This window comes from Aspergillus tubingensis (genome assembly GCF_013340325.1).
Source record: "Aspergillus tubingensis WU-2223L DNA, scaffold_7, whole genome shotgun sequence".
Taxonomy (NCBI): domain Eukaryota; kingdom Fungi; phylum Ascomycota; class Eurotiomycetes; order Eurotiales; family Aspergillaceae; genus Aspergillus; species Aspergillus tubingensis.
Genome location: NW_023336281.1, coordinates 3,136,408 through 3,151,580, shown reverse-complemented (window position 1 = coordinate 3,151,580; position 15,173 = coordinate 3,136,408). Strand labels below are relative to the sequence as shown.

At 49.3% G+C, this 15,173-nt stretch overlaps 7 protein-coding genes across 7 annotated transcripts; 3 read left to right on the top strand and 4 right to left on the bottom strand.

Moving 5' to 3' along the window:
- Positions 1–1,210: 1,210 nt before the first annotated feature.
- Positions 1,211–2,405, top strand: AtWU_06003 (F-box and WD repeat-containing protein; the record flags this gene model as incomplete). The annotated part of the gene is made up of 5 exons (XM_035501113.1): positions 1,211–1,292; positions 1,383–1,429; positions 1,515–1,732; positions 1,798–1,997; positions 2,080–2,405. The coding sequence occupies 5 exons, from the start codon at positions 1,211–1,213 to the stop codon at positions 2,403–2,405; spliced, it is 873 nt and encodes a 290-aa protein (XP_035357006.1).
- Positions 2,406–3,254: 849 nt separating this feature from the next.
- Positions 3,255–4,429, top strand: AtWU_06002 (putative mitochondrial phosphate transporter Pic2; the record flags this gene model as incomplete). Its single annotated transcript, XM_035501112.1, has 5 exons — positions 3,255–3,345; positions 3,411–3,416; positions 3,479–4,129; positions 4,196–4,319; positions 4,378–4,429. 5 exons carry the CDS (start codon positions 3,255–3,257, stop codon positions 4,427–4,429), a joined length of 924 nt encoding a protein of 307 aa, XP_035357005.1.
- Positions 4,430–4,952: 523 nt separating this feature from the next.
- Positions 4,953–5,876, top strand: AtWU_06001 (uncharacterized protein; the record flags this gene model as incomplete). The annotated part of the gene is made up of 2 exons (XM_035501111.1): positions 4,953–5,339; positions 5,421–5,876. The coding sequence occupies 2 exons, from the start codon at positions 4,953–4,955 to the stop codon at positions 5,874–5,876; spliced, it is 843 nt and encodes a 280-aa protein (XP_035357004.1).
- An 864-nt stretch (positions 5,877–6,740) lies between these two features.
- AtWU_06000 (YagE family protein) lies at positions 6,741–8,391 on the bottom strand (the record flags this gene model as incomplete). Its single annotated transcript, XM_035501110.1, has 2 exons — positions 6,741–6,817; positions 6,873–8,391. 2 exons carry the CDS (start codon positions 8,389–8,391, stop codon positions 6,741–6,743), a joined length of 1,596 nt encoding a protein of 531 aa, XP_035357003.1.
- Positions 8,392–9,132: 741 nt separating this feature from the next.
- AtWU_05999 (uncharacterized protein) lies at positions 9,133–10,187 on the bottom strand (the record flags this gene model as incomplete). The annotated part of the gene is made up of 2 exons (XM_035501109.1): positions 9,133–9,634; positions 9,700–10,187. The coding sequence occupies 2 exons, from the start codon at positions 10,185–10,187 to the stop codon at positions 9,133–9,135; spliced, it is 990 nt and encodes a 329-aa protein (XP_035357002.1).
- A 509-nt stretch (positions 10,188–10,696) lies between these two features.
- Positions 10,697–11,513, bottom strand: AtWU_05998 (CTD kinase subunit gamma; the record flags this gene model as incomplete). Its single annotated transcript, XM_035501108.1, has 2 exons — positions 10,697–11,275; positions 11,355–11,513. The coding sequence occupies 2 exons, from the start codon at positions 11,511–11,513 to the stop codon at positions 10,697–10,699; spliced, it is 738 nt and encodes a 245-aa protein (XP_035357001.1).
- A 607-nt stretch (positions 11,514–12,120) lies between these two features.
- On the bottom strand, positions 12,121–15,055 carry AtWU_05997 (chloride channel protein; the record flags this gene model as incomplete). Its single annotated transcript, XM_035501107.1, has 7 exons — positions 12,121–13,599; positions 13,650–13,741; positions 13,788–13,902; positions 13,952–14,104; positions 14,156–14,259; positions 14,313–14,851; positions 14,913–15,055. 7 exons carry the CDS (start codon positions 15,053–15,055, stop codon positions 12,121–12,123), a joined length of 2,625 nt encoding a protein of 874 aa, XP_035357000.1.
- Positions 15,056–15,173: the final 118 nt, after the last annotated feature.

Sequence of the window (15,173 nt, the reverse complement as noted above, 5' to 3'; positions counted from 1 at the left end):
CAGATGATCACATATGCATTTAAGTTCACCATTCTACCTGATCTTCTCTGCAATGCTAGGCAGAGGTACCCAATTGCCGACCCTTCGAGTAAGCGCTCAGCAATAAAGTGCATGAGGCATATATTCCAGTGTTTCTCATCTATGAGGTGTAAAGAACATGTAGTAGGAGCGCTTGGAAGTAAGGCAGCCACTGAGCATCAGTGGTAGTTAGTAGCTAGGGCTTGCTTTGTAGTAGGTGCTGAAATATGTATGTGGGGTTGAACGGGCATAGCTACTGCATCCCCTACCTACTTACTACTTACTGCATGTCAGGGTAGTGATAGGTATATTGCCTTTGAGCCCACCACTATGCACCTGCAATGTTGTCGCTGCTACTAATTCGTCAAGCTATATCTTGTATGTCATGGAGTATATTACCCCAGGGAAAATAGACACTTAGTTCGATTACTTGCTAAAACGCGAATAGAAGGATCTACCGAGGCCGTGATTTGGGCTGTCTGCATATGCCTTTGTATGCGGAGATCAGATAATCCCGCAACATGCTGTGCAACGTGTACAGTGGTAGCTGAGGCCTTCTGCTCACTACTGTCTTCTGTGGGGGATATTCACCTTTTCCCAGAGGAATCTGCGGGGTATTTTGGCTCCGTGCATATGCAGCTTCAAGGACGAATCAGCCCGACCTCCTCGGCAAGCCAGGCATGTTGATCACAGAGGTGGCCATGCATTTTCCTAGTAGTACTGCTTCAGGTGAAGACAAGTTGATAGGGCTGGGTGCGCGGAGAGAAGTGAAGCTACTCCATGTGCTCCGTGCTGGAGCAAACGGATCTAATACTAAGCAAATGAAGAAGAAGGAAACGAAGTCAAAGCAGATGGTAGTTCAATTTGGTGTTTTTAGTAGGATGCTTGTAGAATGCTTTCTAAATACATATGGTAGGAGAAAAGAGAGGAGGCACCTATCCGCTACCCGATTCGGTAGGCACGTTGCACCATGCAAGGTTGTCATGACTGGTCCGCAGTAAAGAATGCAGTACTAGGTCTATGACGTCGCCTGCCTTTGATCATTGAATGCTACCTAAATTACAACCTATCGCCCACATATCCGAGTATGGTACTAAGACACTTTGCCTTGATCTCTTACAAGTTAACAAGCTACCCCAGTCCCACCCCAGATTCATAGAACGGAGCGCACCAGCCTTACTTACGGCCCAACATGGTTAAAATGTCATCATCTATCACCACTACTCTCGACAAGGACGTCTTTGCGCTGGTTTTCTACAGCGAAGATGAAAATCGTAAATGGCCAATAAAGCTGTACCAACTTGTCAAGGATGAATGAGTGTTTAGAAACGAGTACGAATCAGACGAACTTTCTATTTCACTAGCCTGTGGCTGGTTCCATGACCCTGGAAGCGAAAAGCATGCAAAGTTGGTCAGAATTTCAAAGATAACCCTTGAATTATTTGGGGGGTGGGGGGGTGGAAATACTGATGGAACGATGAACTGACTATGCTTAGCTTGTGTGCCTTACGGTGTTGACTGAATTAAGAATTGGTGTCACCGAAGATTCTCAGTGGGAAACACGACCCTATACGGATGAAGTCCAGAAAGCAATCTGTGAGATAGGTACAGGCGGACCCTATGTCTCTTATATCACTCCTTGCACCACTGCAAACCATAATAGTGATGTTGCCCTTGAATACATTGACTGGCAATGGGCATTCTGTGTCCGGACGTATGTATATAGTTGTGACCAGTCGCTCTCTGCCGTTTCGTTATCCGTCGCTGATATTTACATAGTTTTTTTGTAAATCAGAACTTATATGAGTTTCATAGAAAGTCTAATGACTCCGACTGGGAGATCAAGCTCATCGACGAAGTGGAGTCGGGCAAGACGGCATCGTGCATAAACACGGAAGGCATCCATGTCTACTTTCTTGAAGATGAAACCGGAAACGGTTGGACTTATCACAAGGCATATGATGGAGAGGAATATACAAGTATGTCCTTCGGCCTTCTCTGCAATCTCACTGGAGACCTTGAATGTCACCCAGTGGGCTCAAGTTAACTAGATCCTTGTAGAAACGCCATTGGGACAGCCGGGCGACTTTGCGAAAGTCACTGAACTGTGTGCTGTCAGTCGTTGGTTCGATGAGCCTCGCCTGTTCGGACTCTCCGATGGATATTTGAAAGAATTTCAATACAACGAATCTCGAACGCACATCGTCGGCACTCCTATCACAACAGCCCGCAGTGGACTTTCCTCGCTGTCTGCGTCAATTGAACAAGATCGCCGTAACAGTCCTGAAACAATCAGATTAACTTATTTTCCGGACGATCAAGACATCCTGGGAACATATGTTTGGACCCAAGCAGAGGGATGGAAACCTGGGCCCCAGATTGTCTAAGACGCTGAGGGAGCGTCCTCTCGAATGAGTAGAGGTATTGCTAAGCCTCCCAGCAGACCACGAGAATTGAGAGGTCGACACCTGATAGTGCAGAGTCGTCTTTAAAGGCTACATTCAATTCGATGCCGTTGTTGGTGTAGCTAGCTTGTTTTTGCCATGCACAGGTGTTACAGCAGGATTATAAGTTCTACTCAGCAGAGTAGTGGTTATAGTGGTAGGACGTAATTCATTAATCTCAAACACCGATGAATTCATCGTATCCTAGATTGCCTTGTCTTATTCGACCAAACGGTAATTTTGCTACATGATCTATTGTTATGTCTATAGAAGATAAATAGATCCATAACATTCTTGCCCTACTCCATCCGGCCACCCCGGATGCACTGACGTCATCGATCTGCACTATCTCCAAGGCGCCGCAGACACAACACACAATACTCAGAGACGAATGGAACACAATAAAGTGAATAATTCACTGCTTATGTAGATCTCAGTTTCACACAAAGAAAAAGTTCATTCCGAAAAACGGCAAATCGGAACGTATCCGGCACAGAGAAAAGCCCATTGCGCGGGTGCCGATTAGCCGTTGGACTGGCTAATGGATCTGGACCGCGACTTGTTTGTCCTTTCCCAGCTGGAGACTCTGACGACATGGCCTGCGGGCTGACACGGTACAAAAGTAAATATAAGTAGTGTGGATAGTACACTTTTTCATCCATTGAATTTTCCTATACTACATTGTTCACGTACCTTGCTCGGTAGATTTCTCCCCTCTCCTCTCTTGTCCTTTTCGTCGATAAGCTTCCATTGCTCCCCTCCTCTACTTCCCTCCCTAGATAAGCTCTCAGAATGGCGACACAAAAGCCCAAGTACCCCTTGGGTAAGATTGAACCCAACTCGGCCAAGTATTTTGCCAGTTGCACACTCGGAGGAATCATTGGTGAGTAGTCTGCCATCTAGCCCTCTTCTGCATCACAAAGCTTCTATACTGACCACCTCGAACAGCCTGCGGTACGTATAACCATCCTATCTCCAACCACACCACCATTCCTAATTCCAATTCCTCCCCACAGGCCCAACCCACACAGCCGTCACTCCCCTCGACCTTGTAAAATGCCGCCGTCAAGTCGACCCCAAGATCTACACCTCCAACCTCTCCGCCTGGCGCACCATCATATCCAAAGAAGGTCTGCGCGGCATCTTCTTCGGCTGGACCCCAACCTTTGTCGGCTACTCCTTCCAAGGCGCCGGTAAATACGGCTTCTACGAATACTTCAAATACCTCTATGGAGATCAGCTGTTCCCGAATGCGAACCGCACCGTCGTCTTCCTTGGCGCCAGTGCCTCGGCCGAATTCTTCGCTGATATGGCCCTCTGTCCGATGGAGGCCATCAAGGTGCGCATGCAGACGACACTGCCGCCGTTTGCGCATACATTGCGCGAGGGATGGAGCAAAATCGTGGCGCAGGAGGGCATGTCGGGGTTGTATAAGGGGTTGTATCCGTTGTGGGCGAGACAGATCCCCTATACCATGACGAAGTTTGCGACGTTTGAGGAGACGGTCAAGTTTATTTATAAGACGTTGGGCAAGCCCAAGGAGCAGTTCAATGGGTTGCAGCAGACGGGAGTCAGCTTTTTGGGAGGTTATATTGCGGGTATCTTCTGTGCCATTGTCAGCCACCCGGCGGATGTTATGGTGAGTAAGTTGAATGCGGATCGGAAAGGTGAGTTATCCTGTTTGTCATTATTTATCGATTATGGTGTTTAGGGTTATGGCTGATGATGTTTAGCTGGTGAGGGAGCTATGACTGCGGTGTCGAGGATCTATAGCAACATTGGGTTCTCGGGGTTGTGGAATGGACTGCCTGTGAGAATTGTCATGCTGGGTACATTGACTGGATTCCAATGGTTGATGTAAGTGATGATGATGCTGTGATAAGGATGAGGGCTGGATACTGACGCAGATATATAGTTACGACTCGTTCAAGGTGTTCCTTGGGTTGCCGACTACTGGTGGACATTAGCGATATGTTTACTCATTCGTACGGATAGATCCGTCTTTTCTCATGAACAGTAGTTTTCAGGAGTTAGTGCAATATAATGACGATAATGAAGCTTTAGTGTGTTGCTCCTTTTAAATACTAGTATAGTAGTGTAGTGTTATACCCCAGACTCCGCTGACCGCCCGCCTCCCCGACCGGCAGAACGTGACTGGCTCTGCTTCTGCTTCGGCTTCAGCTCCGACTTGATTCTCGTCCCATCCATTCCTCTCAGATCCGCCTCGCTGCCATCCAATTCACCTCGGGGATTCCCTTCTCATTCATCAATTACCCTGGGTAATCTTTCTATCTGTTCGGAGTCACTCGCGCCCCCACACTATAACTACCCCCCTAATCGCGCATCTCCGAACATCCTAAATTCATCCCCAACCACTTCGCTCCTCCGACATCCCTTGACCATCAACCAACACCACAACAACACATCAATCGCGCTACTCAACCCTACCTTCTACTTCTCAATAACCACACCACACCATCCACCACCACAATGGAAGAAACCCGCCAACCCTCGACAACCTCCAACCCCCCCAGCGTCGAAAACGCCTACAAACGCAAATGCCTGGCCCTAAAGAAGCGCCTCAACGAAATCGAAGAAGAAAATGAACTGATGCGTCTCCGCAACCGTCGCGGCTGGCAATACATTCAGAAGATGCGCCTCGAGTCATGCATTCTCCTGGAACGACTGGCCAAAGTCACCGGCATGACGGAGGAAGCGCAGGCGGGCGTGAACCCGGAACTGCGCGCCCGGGCATCAGCCATGATGACGAATGTCGCAGCCGTGACGGGTGGAGAGACGGGCAAGAACGGTGCTGCGGGTGCGCCGCAGTTCCTGGAGGACGAGACGGAGGGGAGTTCCGATGAGCAGCCGCCTACTGTAAGTTCTACCTTCCTCTACCTCTTTGGTATATTTAGGGTTTGAAGGTTCGCTAATGGTAATGGATGTGATTATGTACAGCCCCAGGAAAGGCCTCTGCGCGTGAAGCGATCCAGGAAATCCAACTTGCCCAATGATGCTAATTTGGAGGATGAGGCGGCGAACAATGAGAACAACACTGAAAGCAACAGCAAAGATAAAGAGAAGGAGAAAGACGCCAAGGATAAAGATGCGACGGAATCTGGCGCCGCAGCAGCAGCAGCTGATGGTGATAACGGTAATGGAGATTCGTCGTCCTCGTTGCCGCGACTAGCCCCCGCCCCGTCGCAGGATGATATGACCTCGTCATTCCGCGTTCAACCGGGTAGTAACGGGTCCGCGAATGATAAGGAGGGTGCTACTAGTGATCGCGGAAGCCATAACCCTGAATCTGCGGAGCAGAGGGGTGATGGTGGTGCGGAGGATGAGACGACGCCGATGGATATGGATGCCAAGGAAGAGGAGGAGGAGGAAGCTAAGGAGGAGAGGGAGGGGTGATTATCAAACTTATACCATAACCATACCCTAGACTTTTCTTTTCTTTCTTTTTACTTTATTACTCTACTTTCTTTTGTGTTATTGTGATAATGGGTGTTATTCATCGTCGGGTTATATTTCATTTCGTCTTAGGGGTTTGGGATATCTTTTATCCCCCTCTTTACTCTTCTTATGTGTTCTATAGTATACGATGGGCAAAAAGCGTTATCATTTCTATTGTTGTGTGTATGTGTAAGAGGGGAAGTGGGGGGATACCTGCCTGCTTCATTATAGAATAGTCATCCTTTGCTATGTGTAGTCAGTAAATACTACCGTATGTGCATCGATGATCATCATGCCTTGCCATAGATACTGGGTATCACTAGGATATAAGGCTAGACAGATGGATTAATTAGCCATACTAGTGGTACATATACGAAAGTGCAGTCCAGTACAGTCCTATCAGAGCACCGACGGGTTGGTCCTACTACATAATGTACCATAATGACTTCAGCTTAAATAAGTTAAGGGTAGATTCGGATCGTCTCTGGTGCATTCAATGGGTGTAATATACAGCTTAAGATAAGTTATTTGTAGAGGAACTGATACTAGATACTAAATATAGATAGATATGCATTGTTCGTAGCGATGCAAGGAGGGCTTTGCTTTGATAATTCCCACTTTCACTCCTGTTTCCCACTTAAATGACAGATGTATGCCCGAACCCTTAACTCCGCTGAAGTGAACGAATACTGAAAGAGAACACTCAGTGTAGTGTGGTGTGGTGTCGTGGTGATGGGCTGTAGATGTATAGGAAGGGTGTTGTTGGGTGATGTAGACAAGGCAATAGTAGTAGTAATTGTTAGTAGAAAGGGTAGGTAGTGTTCACTCCACGCCAGCGTACAAGTCAACTACGATGTTGATGGCTGCGACTAGGATTTCTGCCGCAATGAGAACAATTACTGTGACGTGTATTAGTTGATTAGAACAGGTTGATGCAGGGGGTGAGGTGCTTACCGATCCATTCAAGATACTCACCGTGGCGGTGAGTTAATTGATCTTTGAGGACGGCGAGAAGATCCGCTATCACGTCCAGTCGTTCCGTGAGTAGGCTTACGCGCTGGTCCATTTCAAGGTAACTGCGGACGGCCTGGTAAACCGGTTCTAGCTGAGGCTCGGCCCACATGAGTTCTGGAGAGTCTAGAACCGAGCCTTGCAGGTGAATATTGATCCGTAGGATGAACAATTCGCCGATTTGCATGTTGATCTGGCGCCGGGTGAGATTAACACTGCCTGTCTGGGCGATCTGGGCGGGTAGGGGTGCGGTGTTGGAGATGGTCTCAGATACGAGGTCTTCGAATAGGGAGGTCTTGACGGATTGGGCCAATGCGTGGGAGATGGCCAATTTGATCATGTGGTTACGCGGGTCGCGCAGAGAGATGAAGTCGTTGTATATCCGGGCTTGATATTCGCGAGCATAGTAGAAGTTGAAATTCTCGACCTGGGTATCTTCGGGGCTGAGGATGGAAGCGGCAAACTTGGAAACATCGGATAGGAATCGTGACTCGTGTGCAGGTGACATTCCCCATATTACGACTGTGCCGTAATCGAACAGGAACACTTCAGGGGTATGGATCGTCGTGTCGAAATCGGGATGTACATCTCCTTGGTGGTCCGACACAGCAGTAGTCGAAGCATGGTCCATATCGGTGGCGTGGGATTGAGAGTCTTGCAGGTCTATGAGATCTTCCCGCCGAGAGTTTGTGTTATCCTGGACTTCAACCACACTGTCCGAGTAGCGGCGCTCATTAGACGGCCGTTGACTGGGGTGACCGTCCCCCATGTTTATTCCATTATTCGAAAGACCCCATGTGCCATTCTGCTTTTCCTCATAGCCGTAGTCATATGGCGAGTAAACACATTCGTCGTAGAGCTTTGGGTTGGCCCCGCGGGTCTTGGAGCGAGACTTGAGAAACTTGATTATGCCTTCTAGTCGATACGAATTGGCCGTGCAGTAGGCAGTCACTCGCGGCAAACGCTCTCTGTCGGCTTTCCCTAACTTTGCAGCGTGACTCCTCGCTGTAGGTTCTTTGATTCGGGCAATCTGCGAATAGACATCGGACGGAAAGTCATCACCACCGAGTTCTTCCTCAGCCTCAGTCACAGGATCGGGAAGCAATTTGAGCTTCTGCGCATTTTTCGTCGTTCTTTGCGGTCCGACTTTGGGGGCTGCAGCGATTGGGGTGTTTGTGGTGCTGAACGGAGCGCCATGGCTGTTCCGCCGGCGGAGCTTGCTATTCAGGGCGGAGAGGCCGGTCGGTCGGTAATGGCTCTCCTGAGAATGCGGTGCAGATGAAGAGCCGGATTGGAGAGGTCGGAAGGTGGGATCTGCGGAGGTAGAGTCATGGTAGGTGCTGACAGTTGCCAATGGGTTGAAGGTGACTGTCCGCGGCGGACGGTTTCCTCGCGGTGACGTATTGGAGGAAGTCGGGAGGTGATGCTGGGGGAGGAGCGGAGAGGATTCTGTAGTAACCATGGTGGGATAGGGGGGTGGGGGGATGAGACACTGCTCAGAGCATAATCTGCAAATGAATGGCGAATTGCAGGGAGGGTGATCTTTGGTAATGGTGGACAGATAAAATTGAACAGGAGGGAGGAAGAGGGAGAGGGAGAGAAAGAGAGAAGTTGATGGAGAGAAGAAAGTCGAACCGATCAAATGGAGCTCCAAGCTCTGCACGTGCGCCCGCCAGAGGCTGCCAATCTGCCCAATCCGGTGCCCCTCCTCTTTATCTTTCTCTCTTCTTTTTCTCTCTCCTTTCCCTACTGGTAAAATTGAGTTTTGTCTGTATTTATGAAACCCTCGTTAGAATATTCCCGACGGCCTGGTTTGGTGCTGCTTCGAGAAAAAGAAAGCAATGATCTGCAGCGTGTAGATCGTACACTTCCCCAACTTTCTACCCGGTTGTACGACTCCCGGTCAAATATGCATACAACTACAGTAGTACCTTTTCTTTATATCAGGGATGCCTCTGTACCACAGTTGTCGTCTGATATCCTATTATGGTAAAAGGTTCAGTGGTACCCATTGGCAGTATCGCAAGTGCTCTGCTACAAAGCTCAGTAACAACCCCTCGAACTTATCTAACCCTAAAGAGTAAATAGTTGCTATGTTATGCACATCGTAACACTACGCCCATTGTTGGATCCACAGAATTGTTCTATTAATATTTTGATTGATTCTCGAGACGGGAAGGTGTAAAAGAGCGCCCAAGACCTGCTATTTGCGCACGAATCCCGAGGAACCGCCAGTCGTCCTTCTCAACCCATTCAAAGCGCCTGTGTTGCGGGATTTGTTCAGCCAATTCTGCTTGGCATTGCGCCCGGTTTTGGAGGCCTTGGGCGGCAGGACCGTCTTTGATGGATTCTTGGATACACCGTCATCCAACACCCGGATAGTAACATCTCCAACCCGCGCATCCTTCGGCGGCTTCTCCTTCTTGTCCAGGAATCGTAGCTTGTTGGGCTTCTTCTGCATGATAGACCTCTCTTCCGCGGGAGGTGTCGGGGGCCGGACATCAGGGGCCGCATTGAGAATATCATCGGGAAGAAGAGCGGGGAGGGCCGATCGTCGCGCATCTTGCGTGGTAGTTCCTTGAAGAGTCTCTGTGCTTTCTGACAACAGGTCCTCGGCCTTAGCTTCCTTCTTCTTCGCCAACTTCGCCTGGGATTTGCGCAGCTCATCCAATTGTTTCCGTTTGTCCCTCTTCAATTGCTCCTCTCTGTGTAAAATGTCAGACTATACCCAGACATAGTACCAAAAATAAGAAATGCGCGCATCACTCACATTTGCCTAGCACGTTCCTGCTTCTTAGCTTCCATCCTCATCTTCGACAGCTGTGCAGAGTTATCGACCGTCTCTGGGGCCTCGTCATCATCACTGCTGTCATCATCTTCATCCTGTTGTGCCTCCGTAGTCTCCTCAATAGCCGCAACCTCCGGAATTTCCGGCTCCTCGCTATCAAAGCGGAAGTGCTTCTTCGGCGCCGGCGCTGCTGAAGGTTTCTTTTCCTCCTCTTGCTGCTGCTGCTCAGGCTCCTCAGTCGACTCCGTCATCTTCTTCGACTTCTTGTTACTCGAAGGCTTGCTCTGTGATTCCTGTGTCGTCGCCTCTAGACTGCTTCTCTTCCGCCGCTTGTTCTTGCTCTGGGTCTCAGTGGGCTCAGCGCCCACGGGTTCGGACTTGCGCTTTCCATTCGATCCATTGACTTCAGGCTCTGTCGAGGGTTGTTGTTTCTCAGCGGGGAATTTCCGCTGTCTTGTTGCCGTGACCATTTTCGATGTATTTTCAGATGGGGCGCCGGAGGAGGTGGTAGTAGTAGTTGTAGGGCGCAGATTTTTGGGAGAGGATTCGTCGGAGTCCTGTCGAGAAAATAACCCCTTTGCTGCTGTCACAAAATGAGAGAACATAGAGGATCTAGAAAGTCCCCCGTGTGACATGTAAAAACATGGAGAAATGTTATTGCGCTCAAAAGTCGTTCAAAAATTCAAGATCGAGATCCAGCAAATTTGGTCGGCGTCTGGGATTTTCCGAAGGCGGGCGGCTGTAAGTGGGTCGGACATAGTTTAGCAGGATGATTAGCTTCATTTTCAATTCATCGTGTTAAGTAAAAAGTAAATTAGTCTATGCTGTCAAATAATTGTCCTGTAAATGTAATTCTCATTGAAACGCCCATGCATGCCAAATACCCCGTAGCAAAGACATACCCACAGCGCCAAAACACCATTCCATCGCAAGTACATGCTTTTAAAATCCCCGACCACATCATCAATCAACACCAGCATCACCTCGCACCAATCATCTGCCTCCGCTCCATCACCTCCTCGTTCGCAGCCAAGAAATCATCCTCTCCAATATCACTCGCCTCATCCCAGAACTTCCCATGCTCATCCCCATCATCCCCACTAACCGTCCACATACTCTCCCGTAGTCGCTTATTCCGTTCTCGATCCTCTTCAATGCGCTGCTCAATCTGTCGTTTATCCACACGCATCCCACTGCTTTTGGACCCTCTCGGCGTCCCATGCTTGGACCTCGCGTCACCACCACCATCTCCACCAGCACCCCCTTCTTCAGCTTCCAGATCCAAATGCGCGGGGTGAGTTTCCCGATCCTTCAAGCCCGCATCAATCTCCGCGATCGTCTCGGCGGAGAGAATTTCCTTGCTCTGTAGACCGTTCAAGACTCGTCGGACGTGTTTGACGTTGGCGGCGCCGGAGCCATCGGCGGGCGCGACGCAGTCAACGATGCGGAGGATGTCGCGTTGAATCATGCGAACGTAGGGCGCGTGGTCTTCTTTTGTGGCCATGTCGCAGAATTGTTCGATGAAGTACATGATGTTGGCGCGGTTGTTCATGTTGTTCTGGGGAGAAAGAGAGTACATGGTTAGCTTGATTGCGTATATGAGAGTTAAATTGGACAGAAGGTGTGGGAGGGCGCACTCTTTCTAATTGCTCCAGGATGCACGAGTGTAGGTCCTCGTCCATGTCACGGTATTTGAGCGCATAATGCGCCGCTTTTTGGGATGAGGTCACCGAGGCGTTCAGGTGCTGCAGCTGCGCTGTGAAGCGCATGCGCACCTCGAAGGGATCGACCATCATCTTGGTGGATGGGGCGTGGTCTGGATGTTTATATCGAGGAAGTGGAGGTAGGAAGAAGATTCGACAGTTTATAAGGTGACTAGAAGTACTGATTCCATGCCGCGGCGATTGATCGAGACTGGCCGATGGATGGAGGGCCTGAATGGGACATTCCGATTGGAGATTAAAAAGGCGGTGGGATGCGATAAGGCGGGCAGAAATTGTGGGGTTCATTTGCTTGTCCAGTCATGTGCTTTGCTTTATAGCATACCAATTGACATCACCGTTGTTGCTTTATGCATATCAATTCTCTCTTGTGTTTACTCCGTGATAATCTTATAGCTTGGGGTAAAGGACGGGTGGGTTCTTTAAAAAGGTACTATTTACACAACTGAAGCAAAGTCTAGATACATGCCCACAACAATACTGCCCTAAGCCACTATCTGAGGCATAAAAACCAAGAAAAACAAGATCCCGTTTGTAAACTCCGAGTTACCCAAATTCAATACATATTTCGAAACTTATAGTAAGATATCACGACACATCACGACATGCAAAATAAGTAATCCAAATCGTAATTGAGCATGAGATGAAAAGTATATGTTTCGATGCATCGCTCAAGAGACACTCAAAGCGACTGTCGTCTTTCTATAGTGCTGGCAAGGCTGGTCCTATCATCGCTGTCAAGCAAGCCAACTTCCTCTGCCATAGTTCCCGGATTGAATGTCCTCTCGCGGAGACTTTCGTCCTTGTAGGCGTCCGGGCCGCTGACCACAGACCAAACGTCTTTTTTCGTCAGCAGTCCCTGAAGAACACCTTTATCGGCGAGCAGAACATAGCGGAGACCTAGCCTCTGGAACATGCGGAGCACAATTAAAAACGTGGTGTTGCTGTTGAGTGTAATGGGTGTTTGATCCATCCAAGGTCGAAGATCCAAGGTTTCAGCAGGATCCGCAAAGGGTTGGTGGCTGAAGAAGACCTGCGTCGCACCTGACAACTCATTGTCCGACGGCTTAGTAGAGTACTTGAGAGCGTATGTAAGCTCATTGCGCGAAATGTATCCCAGCAAGATGGGATTCGACGTATCGGTAACGACCGGAAACCCACGGTAAGAGGTCGTTAGGAGGAGGCCACGAAGTGAATCGATCGTATGGCCAACAGCGGTGATGACAGTCATATCATCAACAGTGGTCATCACTTTATGAGCGGGAACGTCCGGTGGAGTTGTATCATCACGGTGATCGAGGAAAGGGTACTCGTTCAGCTGAATCCAAGACTCATAGATACCACGCTTTCCGAATATATCACCGCACCATTTGGACAACATGACTGCAATCATGATGGGAATGACATAAGTCAAAGCACCAGTAAGCTCGAACATGATGACCACAATTGATACAGTCATCCTCGTGGCGCCTCCGAGTGCCGAAGCTGCACCGATGATTGCATATATTCCAGGGGTCACACACGGGACATCTGGTTCGCATTTGCCGAACAAAAAGAATCCCGGGTAAGCCTCTTGCCACATCCGAAAGGTCATTCCCAAACCACGTCCATACAGTGCTCCGATAGCAACAGATGGAAGGATGATACCCGCGGGTATGTCCAAACCAAAAGTTAATGAGGCAAGGAAGAATCCCAGGAGAGCAGCCATAAGCAAGAGGGCGATGGTACCCGCTGACGAGGCGCCCGTCTTGCAAAGGCCGAAAGGATCATCAGTTACAGTGCCTGTCCCACATTCTGCAAACAAAGAATGAACAAGTTCTGAATTCTGAGCCCTCATAAACAAGTTCGGGAAATTGATCAGAGCGCTCAAAAGAGCGACAACCGCAACCTCAATGATCGGGCGAGCCCAATTCCGAGATCGTCGCCAGGTTGCAATCTTCATGTTCAACCGAATGAGGAATGCCCCGTAAAGGCCACCGACGATACCAAGAATGACAAAAGGTATCATCTCAAAACGATGCCACTCGCGTGTATACTTGACTTGGTAAAGGACGATGTTGCCCGTGCGGAATGGGTTGAGCGCGTGCAGGGTGACGGATGCAACCATGGCACAAACAAAGCTCTGCCACATTGTTTTGTCCGGGAAATAGTACGACAGTTGCTGTTCACAGATTTAGAATCCAACTTTCCCTGATGATCTTGGAAATTTACCTCTAGACTGAACAGGACACCACCAATGGGCGCTCCAAAAGCGACGGAGACGCCCGCTGCGGCCGCTGCTGATAGCACTTCGCGTTTCCGCGCTGTAAAATTAGCCCAAGAAATCCAGTAAGGGATCGTGAGAAATACCTTCGTTATGATTGAGGCTATGGAATGGCTTCATCATAACACTAGCGCAACAACATGCGACATGGATTAAAGGGCCCTCTTTACCGAGCCACATGCCGGATGCGACGGACAAGCACTTGGATATGTCAGCAAGGATGCAGTGATGGGCACAGGGTCGTACATACAAGGCCCAACGATTTGATTGCAAGGGTCCAAGGCCCCATGAAATGCCTTATTACAAAGCCACCAAGGACGGTCTTGATTTCAGGAATACCGCTATGTCTTGCGTAGATGGCGTAGGTCCGAACCAGAATGCATGCGCAAATGGCGAAGAACACCTGTTTCTTGATTAACACACTGCTTAATGGTGTTCGGAGAGGTTGAAGTACAGAGTAAAGGATGTAGAAAGTATACTCCAAAGCATATCCCCCACCCCGCGAGGAGACACCCAGGGCTTTCCTCCACGGTGTCCAGTCTAAACAATCAGAGATATCTGGAGGGAATCCGTTAGCAAGGAGACAGGAATATCTGAAAATAGCGGCTCACCGTCATGCCCCCAGCAGCAGAAGCTCCGATTCAAGTAGAACCTGCCACCCCCGGGGCCGGCTTTACAATAGCCAGTTTTAAGATCTGCTAACCAATCACTAGCAACATCGATACCAGCCGCAATGATCCCAACCAATATGCCTGTAGCAATCAACACGATCCAGACGTTACTGGCGTCCAATAGCTTGCGTAGATATCCAACAACGCCTTGTCCGCTCGCATAGAGGAGCCTCTTCCTTTGTCTTTCTTTGGTGTATTCGAAAATCCAATCGATTGCCGTAAGGTTGTCATAACCAACTCGTCGTCCTGGGCCCTCTACATACCAGTCCAAGAAGCCCGAGTCTTTGTGCGCCAAGTTCCCATTGCCGTTGCCATTGATCGGCTCCCCTAAGGGCTGGGCGTCATCCGAGCGTTGTTCATTCCGAAACCACGAGCCTAGTCCAGTACTTGTCGCAGGCTCAGCATAACTATTCGAGAAGAAGTTAGGTAATCGAAATTTCGAGCGCGATTGTTGTCTCTGTTTGCGCTTGAACGAGAGGCTATGTACAGTTGTTAGCGCACGACTCCTCGAAACGGGTGCTAGGCTGGCCAGAAACTCACGGCTCACGTAGCCCGCCGCTTAAAGGTACATCGGGATGCTGTGGATCAAGGCTGCTGCTGTCCTGTGCTGGTTCATCGTCGCTATAAGGCTGGATCAGCGATGACTGGGCTTCTGACTGTGGCCCCGGTCGACTCATTGACATCGCGAATAATACGTATCATAGGGACGTGTCAAGTGGCATCTCAAACAACGATGGTCGACGGGTGCCTATGAATAGCGATTGATCTCCGCGATTGATTGCGTTCCCGACCGGCAACTGG